At 40.8% G+C, this 13,320-nt stretch overlaps 2 protein-coding genes across 4 annotated transcripts; one reads left to right on the top strand and one right to left on the bottom strand.

Annotated features, from left to right (window-relative positions):
• Positions 1-582: 582 nt before the first annotated feature.
• Positions 583-10,484, top strand: si:ch211-107m4.1 (heterogeneous nuclear ribonucleoprotein U-like protein 2). 2 transcript variants are annotated; one of them, XM_061686300.1, is made up of 13 exons: positions 583-816; positions 1,748-2,057; positions 2,253-2,326; positions 2,401-2,643; positions 3,633-3,745; positions 3,892-4,158; positions 4,996-5,118; positions 5,194-5,295; positions 5,651-5,819; positions 5,890-6,120; positions 7,523-7,554; positions 7,638-7,728; positions 7,899-10,484. In XM_061686300.1, the coding sequence occupies exons 1-12, from the start codon at positions 645-647 to the stop codon at positions 7,695-7,697; spliced, it is 1,896 nt and encodes a 631-aa protein (XP_061542284.1). In that variant the 5' UTR covers positions 583-644; the 3' UTR covers positions 7,698-7,728; positions 7,899-10,484. The 2 variants fall into 2 exon arrangements, with proteins under 2 accessions (XP_061542284.1, XP_061542283.1); XM_061686299.1 differs by having other exon boundaries at positions 7,523-7,728.
• Positions 7,586-13,262, bottom strand: nudt22 (nudix (nucleoside diphosphate linked moiety X)-type motif 22). Of its 2 annotated transcripts, XM_061686302.1 has the most exons (7): positions 13,132-13,262; positions 12,207-12,361; positions 11,468-11,936; positions 9,794-9,907; positions 9,318-9,415; positions 8,066-8,159; positions 7,586-7,989 (listed from the first exon to the last, which is right to left on the bottom strand). In XM_061686302.1, the coding sequence occupies exons 2-7, from the start codon at positions 12,332-12,334 to the stop codon at positions 7,885-7,887; spliced, it is 1,008 nt and encodes a 335-aa protein (XP_061542286.1). In that variant the 5' UTR covers positions 12,335-12,361; positions 13,132-13,262; the 3' UTR covers positions 7,586-7,884. The 2 variants fall into 2 exon arrangements, with proteins under 2 accessions (XP_061542286.1, XP_061542285.1); XM_061686301.1 differs by lacking the exon at positions 13,132-13,262 and having other exon boundaries at positions 12,207-12,986.
• Between the last annotated feature and the right edge of the window lie 58 nt (positions 13,263-13,320).

Here is a 13,320-nt window from a genome sequence, read left to right on the forward strand (position 1 = left end):
ATTCAAAAATGGAATCTCATATTGATTCACTACACACAGTTAATTATTATTATTATAGCTGACAAATAATGAAAACTCCAAACATTTGAATATTGCATAAGAAACAATCAAAGAGCGCAGAGAAACAGAACAAGCATGCAGTAAATACCAAAACATAAAATAAATAAAATAATCACAAAGATAAAATCATGTAGCTATATTTCAGGGTATCCCATATTTTTAACAGCTTTACAATTCGTAAAATAAGCAAAACAAAAACAAAGTTTTATTAGGGGAGAAAATGCTGACAGGTATGTGAAATTTAGCTACTAAAATTATTAAATACACAACATACTGGAAAATAAAACAGTTACTTTCTGGTCTGAGACGATTGTAACAACTTGAAATCCACTTTTGACAGGTAAGGTGTACTTACTTTTATTGTCGCACGATGGCAGCATAATTTCGAAACAGTGTTAAATCTGCTCGAAAGGAAAACGTAGAAAAAGGCTGTTTGGCTCAGCCAATCAGAAGCCGGGGCTCCATATTGAACCTTTGTTTTGGTGTGAGGGCTACAACTTCATTTTTTTTAACCACAAAACTTAACACCAAAGCGATATAATTTCTACTCCTTTTTTTTTTTTTTTTTTTTTGTACCGGTAACGATGAAGCTAGCGGACATTAAGAAGCTTAAAGTGGCCGAGCTGCGTTCGAGACTGAATCAATCCGGTTTGGACAGCAGGGGACTGAAGACAGATCTGGTGGAGCGGTTGTGGTCTTTACTGGATGACGGCGGCCAAAAAGGAAACGCACACGAGCAAGACGTTCAACGACAAGGTAATTTAAGCAATGGCGAAACCACAGTGACCCTCATTCGCTACTCCATTATCACGACAGAATTCTACAAAGTGTAGCGATATGCGGATCGATACTGAAAAATTGATATCGCCGATACCAGATCTTTTTTGGTCTAAAATCGATTCTCACATCAAAATATCGATATTTGTGATACAGTTGATTGGTATTTCTTCACATGTGTTATTATTATGCATCATTGATACCACCTGGATAACTGCATAATGCGTAAGAGCACTGTGGTGCGCTGCGAGGTAGGTCAATCATTTATTCTGTAGACAATGGCGGCGGAGTGTAAATGGAATCATGCGTGGAGGTATCTCAGCTCTACAAACAGCCAAGACGCATTTGTGATGTTTGTGGGAAAACGGTAAGGAGTTTTGGTAAGCTTGAATTTTGAAAAGTACCTTTCGAACACGATTTGGACGCGCCGTTAATCATGTCATTGATGTTGCGTAGTTACAACATCCTGCATCAATGTCAACTGAGGACCATCTGTAATAAGTGTGGAATATATAAATAAATAGATTATAATAACATTATATTGCTTTGAGATGGTTGTAGTTTACAAAATCAATGCAAACAAAGCACTTTTTTGTGTGTTGAGCTGTGTTTCCCTCCTCATAGTAAAGATGTTTTCAGGCCACAAGTCATGAATTTGTCTCACGCCGAAAATCAAACAATACCCCAGAAACGGGGAATAATATTTCTGTATCTTCATCATGGAATATTGCTTTTCTCGTAACTGTTGTTCACTAATTTGCAAGATTCAGCTTGAGTTACATTGAGGACACTATATCGATAGTTTTCCTGTGATGTCACAAGATGCTGGCGAAGTACTACATGAAGAGCTTCCACTCAAGAAAGTATTTCCAAACACAGTCAATTTCCTCTTCTTGCACCTTACTTCCAGTGCCAGCCTCTTCCCTGGCAGTGCCAGCCAGTACCAGCCAGACCCCGGACATGGTTGTGGAACTTGTGGCCTCCTCTTCCTCCCTACTTCGGTCCTCTTCCCCGGCGGAGCCAGTCGGTGTCAACCCGGCAGACCGGACCCGAGAGTTCTCCGACTCCGCCACCCAGACGGAGGCTGTAGACGTCTCTGGGTGTCTGTTACCCGATGCTGGTGAATGTCAAGCCGAGAATAACGAGCTGGAGCAGCCGGCGGCGGAGGAGGAGCGAGGTCGAGCATTCTACGAGTTCAAAGAGGAGATACGATATAAAAGGTAATGGCGGGGACGAACATTACTCGTGGAGATGTCAATATGTGATTTAAAAAAACAATTATTTACAGGGTGGCCGCCACACTGTGAACTAGTGGTTAGCATGACTGTCATGTAGTGCTGAGGTTCTGGGTTTGAATCTTGAAAATGTCTTTTTACAAGGTGAGCGCTAATAAACATGTTTTTATTGTGCACCAGAGCCAAACCACCACAAGCTCCGGAGAGAGAGGAGACAGAAGAAGAAGATGGAGACACAATCATACTGAATTCATGTGAGTATTTGAACACATTGTTAACCTCATTTATGATAACATTACCGAATTTATACTTTCCTGTTTTCACTTAGACGACAGTCACCTGCACTTCCAGGTGGACTCGGACGGCGCCTGCGGCCAACCACGATTCTGGGATAGATTTCCCCTGCTGTGGTCCGGAGGCAGGCTCACCCACGGGGTGTCACAAGGCAGGGTGGGCTTCGAGGTGAGGCTAGAGAAGAGGTTGTCGAGCTCTCAGCCGGACGGCCTGGAAAACGAACAGTCCCACGGGGTGCGCGTAGGCTGGTCCTCGGCTCAAACGTCCCTGCTGCTGGGTAAGCTTCTAAATTTTGTCGACTTCATTTTTGTCTAATCTACGCTGCCATTCAAAATTTCGGGGGTCACTGAGAAAGAACTGTTTTTTACCACAAGAACAATGTCGAGAATGTAGTTCTAATTAATTGAATGTTTAAAAAAAAAAAACTGTCCTTTTCTTCAGAATATAAATACAAGGACAAGTGGCCCCAAAACTTTGAACTTCGAGTGTGTGTTCCTGAAATTGTTTCTGCCATTATTAAACTACGACATCTGTATCAATAACCGCCTGACCCAAAAAAATAACTGTACTGGTATTCCATATATTGGAACATTCAAATCCAAAGAAGTGCACATGTTTATTCAGAAGCATATTCATATGCATTTGTAGTAGTCAAGTAATTAATGGAAATATTATTATATAATCTGTAAATAAAGAGAAATAATTACTAAAAAAACATAACATGTTATTATTCCTGTCCAGCAATTCATGTTTTACTAATTTTTAATGTAGTGTATACAACTATGAAAATGCAAAAAAGGGGTAGGATTAATTACATTAATAATCCTTTTCAGGCATACAAATTTAAAATGATGCACTTTCCTTACTATATGGACTTGTTATTCAAATTGCTTTGTCTCTGATTATTATTATTTTTATTATCATGACCTTTTGACGACTTTCCCATACTCAAAAACTATTTCACATAAAATGTTGTAACCTGGTTCCCTTTTGTTATTTTTGTATTTTTTTAAATATTGGAAATGAACAAAAAGTATCAAAATCAAATTAATACATATTTGCTGCTGCTCGAGGCACGTCTTCAGTGCAATGTTGATTCAGGGAGCAATATCCCAAAATTTTATTTCATTAGAGGGACATTTCTTGACTAACATAATACTTATCTAACTTTGTTTGTCTTAGACATCATATTACACTTAGATTGAGTTCTTTCAGAGAGGAAATTACATGCTGTTTGTTCAAACCTTTTTTTTTTTCGACTTTCAGGTGAAAAAGAGTTTTCTTTCGCATATGATGGACGTGCTACAAAGGTGACATGTGGAAGAGAAGAAGAATTTGGGGAGCCATTTGGGGGAGGAGACATCATCGGCTGTTATGCCGTGAGTGACGTCCTTCTTGAAATTTATGTGGGGTACTGGGGCTGCACTATATATTATATGAGCATCGTTATGGCACAATAGTCACATCACTGCGATGTTGGTGTATTGTATTCTTGTGCAGTGAATCTTCTTTTCTTTTCCCACAGTCTTTCTCCACGGACGGCGGCGTTCAGCTCTCCTTCCACAAAAATGGCCGTTTTCTGGGCGTGGCCTTTTCTCTGGAGGCGTCTGAGCTTGGAGGCCGTGCTCTGTTCCCTCACGTGCTCTGTAAGAGTTGTGCAGTTCGCTTCCTCTTGGACGCCACGACTCCTCCCTGGTACCCCCTTCCTCCGGGCTTCACCCCACTGCCAGCGCTCCCTGCTAGGCTGAGACGTCGCAACACGTCTGAGCCGAGCTCCAGAGCGCAGAGTGAGGTGAGTTTCTGGCAGTGGATCACAGGAAAGCTTCTATCCCCTGCGAATAGCAAGGGATTATGGTACTTGCGGGTTTTGTGCTGTTTGTGTAACACTCTAAAATGTCACAAGATGGCGCCAAAGCCCTGATTAATAGGAAAGTAGTAATTGCGTCAAGGACGTGTGTTGAAGAAATATATCTCGACTGAGAGATTAACATCTTGATGTGTTGTGGAGGAGCTAAATTTAGCCTGGTTATTAGTGAAAGTTGCAGACAGTCTTCGCCACATGTATACTGGATATAAAAAGTGTACACACCCCTGCGCCAATGACAGGAATTTGTGATATTACAAAAATGAGACAAGATAAATCATCTCAAAACTTTTTTCACCATTAATTTGACCGATACTCTTGTTTGCTTTCAACTGAAGAAAAACGGAATATTTTCAAGAGGAAGTAAAATAACAGATAGTTTGGTTGCACAAGTAGTAGGCTCCTTTTTTTTCTAGCCATTTGAGTTGTACAAGTCATATTAATGGTGGAAAAAGTTATTAAATGATCTTGGTCTCATTTTTTTTTTATATCACACAAATGTGCCATTTCAACAGGGGTGGGTAAACTTTTCATAGCCACTGTACACATGCAATCTTGGTGTATTTTTTCAAACCAGTAATGTAAGATGTTTGAAATGATATTGAAATATATAGGGATTGTAGTTAGTATTGTAGTATTCGTACTGGCAATGCAAAAACCCCAAAAATCACCATCAATTGCATTTTTTTCGCTATTTGCTGAAGAGCTTGGTTTCTTTTCCCTGAGAATAGCGGGCGTTTACTTTATTTCCATCTGTGTCCATAGATGTTGTTGATGGTGGGTCTCCCCGGTTCGGGTAAGAGCCACTGGGCCAGAGCTCACATACAGCAGCATTCGGAGAAAAACTACAAGCTGCTGGGCACCGAGGAGCTGCTCTCATGCATGATGGTCAGTCCAAAAACATCACGTCGCCCCCCTAGTCTCATTTAAGTCACTCAAGCGTTTGTGATTTCGTTTTTTTAGAGCGGGGGTGCGAGGGAGCGCCGACTGCAGCAGGCCGCCCATTGTCTGACTGAGTTAATCAAAATCGCTGCTCACACGCCAGGCAACTACATTTTGGACCAGGTAACATTTCACTTTGAAACATACTGGGATTGAACTCCTTAAATACGACTCAAGGGTATCAGCTTGCACTCAATGTCTGAGGAAACAAATGAAAATAATATTTTTTTTATTTGCACTAATTATAAAATATTAAAATAAGTATACTGCATATTTTAAGCATATTTGGAATTAATGAATGTACTTTAACCTATTTTCTATCTTCTAGTACAGTTTTTATTACTAGTCTTTACTTTCACATTACGATAGTCTAACTTATTTGCGCCCAAATAATATCACAATGTTATTATATTTATTTTGGAATATCACAATACTCCTGTTCTCTCCCCCACCCCCACCCCCCCCCACCCCTCCTCAGTGCAACATCCTCTTCTCTGCACAGCGTTACAAGCTGCAGCTGTTCTCCGGGTTCGGGCGACGTGTGGCGGTGGTGCTTTTCCCCTCGGCGGACGAGTGGAAAAGACGTCTGTCAGAGCGCCAAAAGGACGGCGAGAGCATTCCCGAGACAGCCTTGCTCAAACTCCAAGGTGGGACTCAAATCGTGGCAGTCTTGACTAGACAACTTCCGTAATGTGACCATTCCTTACTTCCTTTCAGTCAGCTGCAGTCTACCCGAACAGCTCGCCGGTGTTTTGGACGAGCTCCACTACGTGGAGCTGGAGCAGGAAGCAGCGCTGGCGCTACTGCGGGAGTACAAAGACGAGGCCCGACGACTGCTGCCGCCTGTTACCCAACCGGAGAAACTGAAGAAATATCAGCGGAAGAAAAGACCTCACCCACATGGGCCTCCTCCACCACCTCACTGGACCAGGGGAAGTGGGTTGAACAGTACGTATAAGAAATTACACAGTGATGCCTTGAGATTCAGTGGGAGGAAAAAGTATGTGAAACCTTTGGAATTTCTTACATTTCTCCATATATTGGTCATAAAATGTGGCCTGATCTAAATCACAAGGATAAACGAACAGTCTGGTTTAAATAACAACACAATTATATTGAATACAGCAAACATTCACAAGAAAGGGAGGAAACAAGTAAATTAAGTTGCAGATCAGACGTGCACAACAATGAGGGTGAATTTTGGACCATTCCGCTTTACAAACTGGTGGAGTTCAGCAAGTATCTTGGGATGTCTGGTGTGCATAGCTCTCTTGAGGTCATGCCACAGCATCTCGATAGGGTTGAGGTCAGGATATAAACTTGTATAAAGCAGGAAAAGGTTATGAAAGTATCTCTAAAAGACTTGATGTTCATCAGTCCAGTTAGCCAAATTGTCTGTTAAAGGAGAACATTCAGCACTGCTGCTTCTCTTCCAAGGAGTGGCCTTCCTGTAAAGATGACTGCAAGAGCACAGCGCAGTATTATAAAAAATTATAAGTTTCGTCGTAAATGTAGGCCAGTGCTTTTGATAGTGTTTAGGCCTACAGAAAGGCCCCGAAGTTCCCTCACTGTACACCACAGTGTTTTTCAATGCCATTGTCCTGAAGCATTCTCACAAGATACTCAAGCTGGGGCTTGATAACACAGAAATAGCATGCAAAAGTGTGATCATCCATGGTCAACACAATCTCCCACTCCGTTCCAGTCTTCAATATAATCCGCTGTGTAGGCTGCAGCACAGCAATTATTCTAGAAAAGAGAGGAACTGTATATCAGTGAATAATGACATTTATTATAAACCTAACCCAAGAAAGAAAGAGAGGGAGACAAAGACACACTCCAATCTTTATATGGCATTATGAACATTCGCCCTTTTACTTTTTGTAAACAACGAAAAATAGGCTATCTTGGCGTAGGTTGCAGAAGGGCCGCATATTTGTCCAGAAGTTGTTTATACTCGGACAAGTCAAGCGCGAGATCATTTTTGTCATCATCTTCTTTCCGACTCCGTAACTGGAATGCAGAGACGTCATTCCCGACTCAGACCTTCGAAGTAAATGGTACGCATCAATAACCCTTGAAGCAAATATTTGAACATAAACAGGGTGCCAACGCATGTAGACAGACAGTGAAACAATACTCACAGGTGTTTACATGGTTAATATTCAGAATCACAAACTTTATACAATTCATACCAGAAAAAAAGAAATCAAGACAATATATCAAGTCTGAATTAGGCTTTCAGGTAAATCATAATTCTTCATCAAAGACATTTTAGAGAGAATGGACCTTAGTACTTTTTTCCAGTGTGCGATTAATGATGTAAAATGTTTTTTTTCCTTTTCCTAAGGCTGGAATAACATGCAGTCTTGGAGCCAGCATGTATGTACAGATTATTTTAACATGACCAGATTTAAGAGTATGCAGTCAGAACTGATTATACTGTATGCCGTTTTACGTTTCAGTGGAATGCGCCATATCATGACCAAGCCGTGTATTACTGCAGCGGCTACGAGGCCTACTGATGAAGAAATGGACATGACAGGATAGCTAATGGTATGCAAGGGGATTTTTCAACAATTGCTGCTTTCAACAATCGAACCAGATTTAAGAACAAAACTGCCCTTTTTCAAAAGTTTTTATTCAAAATATTTTACTGTACAATGTGGAATCATAGTTTCAGTGCTTCTAAACAAGTTCAGACTATTAAAATCACAACATTTCAGGCTTCACGATCTGGAAAAGCAACACAGCTCCCTTGGCAGAAGGACACAGCTCCGACCACAGTGGACTGCTTCTGTCCAGCTGCAATGTTTCCTGTTTGAAACGTTCAAACATTTTAAAATATGCATTTTTTTGCACTTTTTATTTTTTTAAAGCAAGACTTTCTCACCGCTCGACTGAGGAACACTATGTCCGTAGACTCGTCTGCCTCTGCTCCTCCTTTCCAGTACAACTCTCGGACTTCATCAGATGACAGTGAACAACTGAGGAGAGAAAGACAAATGATATATGGTTTCACTGATTTTAGGGATGCCCAGATCACATTTTTTCGCACCAGAGTCAGTGTCTTAGATTTTAAGAATCTGGTCAAACCCGCTAGTCAAAAAATCATTCACACTTGTTCAACTTCTATTTGAAGTTTAAGTAGTTTGAATGCGTCACAATTGCTAACCCGTGTGTCACTCTCTCAACTCTTTGACGTAGCCGTTTAGCGAGGCAGCTTCATATCAGGCTTTGCAGACTAATCATCTTTCGACTTGCCCTGGGTGTCTCCTGTCCGTGTAAGCAAAACGTTTTCACAGCTCTCCTAGTTCTTAGAAAAAGTCTTTCACGCTCATTTTCTTCAAAAAAGGTGCCGCTCACTAATCGCTCTCCCTCTGAGTGCAGGAGAGCATGCAGACTGTGTAGCTCTGTTATTGTCACTCTTACTATACCGGTACTAAAAACAAAAAATGAAATCTTACATTGTGTAATATGAAATTAACCTACTACTGTTCCATTTGGTAAGCTTTTTGTACCTGTTATTTTTTCACTTTATGACCTTTACAATTTCAGAAAATAAATAAAACTGATCTTTTTCACCCGATCAGCTGAAAATTAGATGTTTCTGCATAGTGTTCGGTGATATGGCCAAAATTTAAATCCCAATATAGGTACTTTAATATCCTGATAACGATAAAAGCCCAATAGTCATTCCCCCCCCCTTAAAATTACATGAAATTCATGGCACTCTTTTAAGCTCTTCTCGATTTTTTTTCATAAATTTTATAATGGGGGAAAAAAACAAATGTATAAAAGATCAATAAAATAAATATCCAGTAGAAAAATCGGAATGTTCACAGATGTGTACATTGTAATGTACAATGGTTTTGTTTTTGTTTTTTTACATCCATGCTCCTCCACCAGTGCCATAAACGAACATTTATGGATGATATAATAGCATTTCTGTAGTTATATTAAACATTTCATACAGTGTTAGTGTAGCGTGTTGAAAATCACTCATCACACAAGAACTCAGGACCTCTTACCTTGGGCCGCATATGAGGGTAGTCGTAATCTTACGAGAATAAAGTTATATTTTTCCAAGTTGTTATATTATTCAGACAATTATGACATCCCGCTTCCCTCGAATAAGAGTATACCTGATGTAGAATTCAGCACTTGGTCTTCCGGCACTCGTGTGATTCAAGGCCACGCCCATCAGCAGTGGCTCACCGAGGGAACTCAGAGGAACGTTTACCTAGAGACAAATGCTTGTGATTAAAATAATGTTACACAATTAGGGCTGCACGATATTAGGAAGATATGCGATACAGGTGTTGAATATTCCAATATCGATGTTATTGCGATATTTAACAGGCCCGAAAATAAATATTTTATTATCTAATGGAAGGAAAGTCACACGCAAAACAATGTGACAATTATTTTGCTCATGTTGTCTGTTTCTTAACAGGAATTAAACTCGCTTGTCACTTTATTTTTTATTATTATTATAATTTTTTTTAAATTGTCACTCGAGGGGTCGGACAACTCGCTAAATAGAACAACCAAATCGCCTCTACAAGCCAAAGTCCCACAGTTTTGGACTACAAAAAAAAAAAAAAAAAAAAAGACCCACTTCGTCTCTAATCTCAGCACAAACAGACGAGAAAAGCTCAGCGATGACGGCCTCCGAACTCTTCTGCAGGAGGTCCATGTCGATTTTTGCCTCACCAAGACGCTCGCACACAACCTGTGGATGACCAAAATGCCATCATGACCACAACGCTGCAAAAACTGGGCTTAAAAAAACACTCATACAATGAGGACTATACAGTTTTCCCACACACATTGTATTTTTTTAGGCGATCTTTTAACTGTACAGTGTGCCGTAATGCCTTAGCATATGTGGGAGGAGAGCAGTGGATGCCGTCGCACTTTTCAGCCATTTAATGAATGCCGGTAAAACAAAAACACATTGAGCACATTCACTCATGAGCTGCTGTTGGCCACGACTCACACCCAGCCATTCACACACTGACTCACCAACATCACCAGGCCCCGCCTCCCAAAGGCACATGCACGTACACATACATATATTACTTTCTATACATTTTATGCTTGCAATTTGTTTTTTTTGTGTTCCAATAAATTAACAATGCTTAAGTGTTTCAGTAGGTTTGTGTGTTTGAAGCATCTGTGACCATCTTAAAAAGAATAGTTTTAACCCCCACACACAAATGTATTGGCACACTTTTTCACTTATTGTTCTCCAGTAAGATGCAAAGCATGCTTTCTTCAAGCTGTTTGTCACTCCAGTTGACTGACATAAAACAAAACACTAAATTAAACATTGAACTTTGAAACACAAAAAATGTTCACCGAAACCATATAATTCAGTTGCAGTTTTTCAGCTGCAGGGACAGGAAGACTGGTTGCAATCGAAGAAAAGACGAATGCAGCCAAGTACAGGGATATCCTGGACAAAAACCTTCTCCAGAGTGCTCAGAACCTCAGAATGGGCCGAAGGTTCACCTACAAAAAAGACAATGACCCTAAGCGCACAGCTAAAATACCGGAGTGGCTTCATCACAACTCCGTGATTGTTTTTGAATGGCCCAGCCAGAGCCCCGACTTAAACCCAATTGAGCATCTCTGGAAAGACCTGAAAATGGCTGTCCACCAACCTTCACCATCCAACCTGACAGAATTGGAGAGAATCTGCAAGGAGGAATGAATGGTAGAGGATCCCCAAATCTTGGAGTAAAAAAACTTGTTGGATCATTCCCAAAAAAGACTCATGGCTGTATTAGCTCAAAAGGGTGCTTCTACTAAATACTTATGGCTGTGTGATATTTCTGGTTTTCTTTTTTAATAAACTGCAAAAATTTCAACAATACCATTTTGTGTGTACATTAATATGAAAAAAATGAAATTAAATTATTTTAGCAAATGGTTGCAATATAAAAAAGTGACAAATTTAAGGGGGTCTGAATACTTTCCATACCCACTGTATAATGTGAAACACCATAGACTGTCGAATAGAAATGAGCATAGATGTTACAATAATTCTAAACCTTAAAACTACTTTAACACACAGAGCAGCAATGTTTACAAACAGCAGACAAAAATACTCATAGGCATTATTCTCTTTTCTGTATAGACAAAAATTACTGGAGCTTAGTTGAGAACCTTCTCTGCCTCATCTTCTTGCGCGTTATATTAGGACAAGACTGTATTTTGCATTGGTTTAAGATAGTTAATCTAGGTTAAATTTTAATTTTGGCAGTGGAAATGCTTCGAGTGCCGTCACCTTGGGTTCTGGGTGCCCGCCGGGAATGTCCAGCTTCCCGCCTGCCTCTGCAACCTCCTGGCTCCTCCTGATGAACACCACCTGTCCGTCACCTGTACACACGATGGCGCCCACTCCTAAAGGCTGGGCCAACAGCGCCTGACTACTGCCCAATTCGGCCTCCCCACGTCTGCGGAGCTCCGTCGCTCGGGACGACCAGTTGGTGCCGAGGTAGTCCTTGTAAGTAGTGAGGCCTACCCTCAGAGTGAGCAGCGGCGTGGTGTCCTTGTCATCAGTTGTTTGGCTATCAATGGAGTCCAGGTTTTGGAATGACACAGTGCAGGCTGAAGGTTGAGTGGCAGGCGATGCCGCATGGAAAGAGTGCAGCCGAAATTTGGCACCGTTGAAAAGCCAAGGCTCCTTTGCCACTCGCGCCGTCCAAACCTCCTCGATGTGACGCTGGAGAGCTACGTCAGTCTGGCGGTTATACCTGCATGGTAATATTTGTTTTATTTATTTTGTAAGATCACATCATACCTTTACAACCTAAATTCAAATTTTCATACCATGAATAACGTCAGCGTTTTTCCGTTCTCTGACTGGTTGGTCAGAACAAAACTTGTTACAGCCAACTTTGACTGGCAGAACACATCTGTAGTCATAGCTAGAGTATGTTGTGGCCACAAATTGTTTTCTCCCATGTCTTGTCTGTGGTTCCTAACACTTCCAACTTCGATGAAGTTGTGATTGGTGACCCTACCTTTCAGACAGCTCCACCTGCACTTGGGACTGCCGTAGGCCTCGCCAGACTGCACAGTGCAGCAACAAAGAAACCTCGGGGTCCATCATCCAGCTCTTGTCCACCTTTCTCCTGAGGGACAGTGACATAGGGCAGGGATGCCCTGTCTTTTTCCACTGACGGTCACATACAGAAAAATGGAAGAAAAAGAAGCCACATCGTTTAAAAAAATAAATACAAATTCTTACATTAGAAATAACCGATAAGGCCGATAAAATCGGTGTAAAGTCTAACATTTGTTATCCGAAAACACCAGCCATAAAGAACACAAAATGTGAGAAAGTTCGGCTTCAAACAATCATCCATGTTATCGAACCATAGTCATGCTCGTTTGCGTAGCATACACAGGAAGTCAGCTATTCCGTTTTCCGGGGTTGGTCACGTGACGTTCCACATAGCGTTTTGCAATGGCCAATACAGGTACACTTTCTCTAAGCTGCTAGAAATAAGATTCCTTATGACCAATTTTATTTATTGTATTTTATTTTATTATTATGGTTACCATTTTTAATGTCTGACTGATAAGAGACACTATGGTTGTCCATTGTACAGTTGATGTGCAGTACTCTGATCCTTTTACGACTTTGAAAGCTGTCGGCTGAGTGAGACTGATGTGAGAGCAGCTCCTCAAAAATATGCCATTCTTGACGAAATATTCTCTTATTCTCCATTCATCCGAATGCAGTTGCAACATCTTAACACTGGCTGCTAATTTGTCAAGTTTGCTTTTTTTTGTTATACGTCATCATTAATGCTGTGTTTTGATAAAGGTTTAAAAAAAAAAAAGAAAAACAGGGAAATCAGCGCTTCGCCGCCAGTCCAAATGCGGCATTATTAATTTGAGTGACCACTTTCGAAAGCCATTCAGCGGCGGATATTCACATACCTATTTGCGTTGTCTGGTGCTGGCAAACAATGTTACTCAACAGAATAATAATATAGTTCCCTTACAAACAGTAAGAGACGAGTGCATCATTTGGCAAACTAGCGTTTAACGACAGTCGTAACGTATTTACGGCTGCTTGTCCAACTAACGAACCTCCGCCTAAAGTAATACCATTGGCTGACAGAAGTC

The sequence above is a fragment of the Phycodurus eques genome, chromosome 9 (genome assembly GCF_024500275.1).
Source record: "Phycodurus eques isolate BA_2022a chromosome 9, UOR_Pequ_1.1, whole genome shotgun sequence".
Lineage (NCBI taxonomy): Eukaryota > Metazoa > Chordata > Actinopteri > Syngnathiformes > Syngnathidae > Phycodurus > Phycodurus eques.

Coding starts and splice junctions, on each gene's coding strand:
- si:ch211-107m4.1 (XM_061686299.1), top strand. CDS start 645: ATGAAGCTAGCGGACATTAAGAAGCTTAAAGTGGCCGAGCTGCGTTCG. Junction 2,058..2,252: donor GAGGAGATACGATATAAAAG/GTAATGGCGGGG, acceptor ATTGTGCACCAG/AGCCAAACCACCACAAGCTC. Junction 5,820..5,889: donor AGCCTTGCTCAAACTCCAAG/GTGGGACTCAAA, acceptor ACTTCCTTTCAG/TCAGCTGCAGTCTACCCGAA.
- nudt22 (XM_061686301.1), bottom strand. CDS start 12,481: ATGTTAGACTTTACACCGATTTTATCGGCCTTATCGGTTATTTCTAAT. Junction 11,937..12,206: donor CAGGTGGAGCTGTCTGAAAG/GTAGGGTCACCA, acceptor ATTACCATGCAG/GTATAACCGCCAGACTGACG. Junction 7,990..8,065: donor TAGTGTTCCTCAGTCGAGCG/GTGAGAAAGTCT, acceptor CGTTTCAAACAG/GAAACATTGCAGCTGGACAG.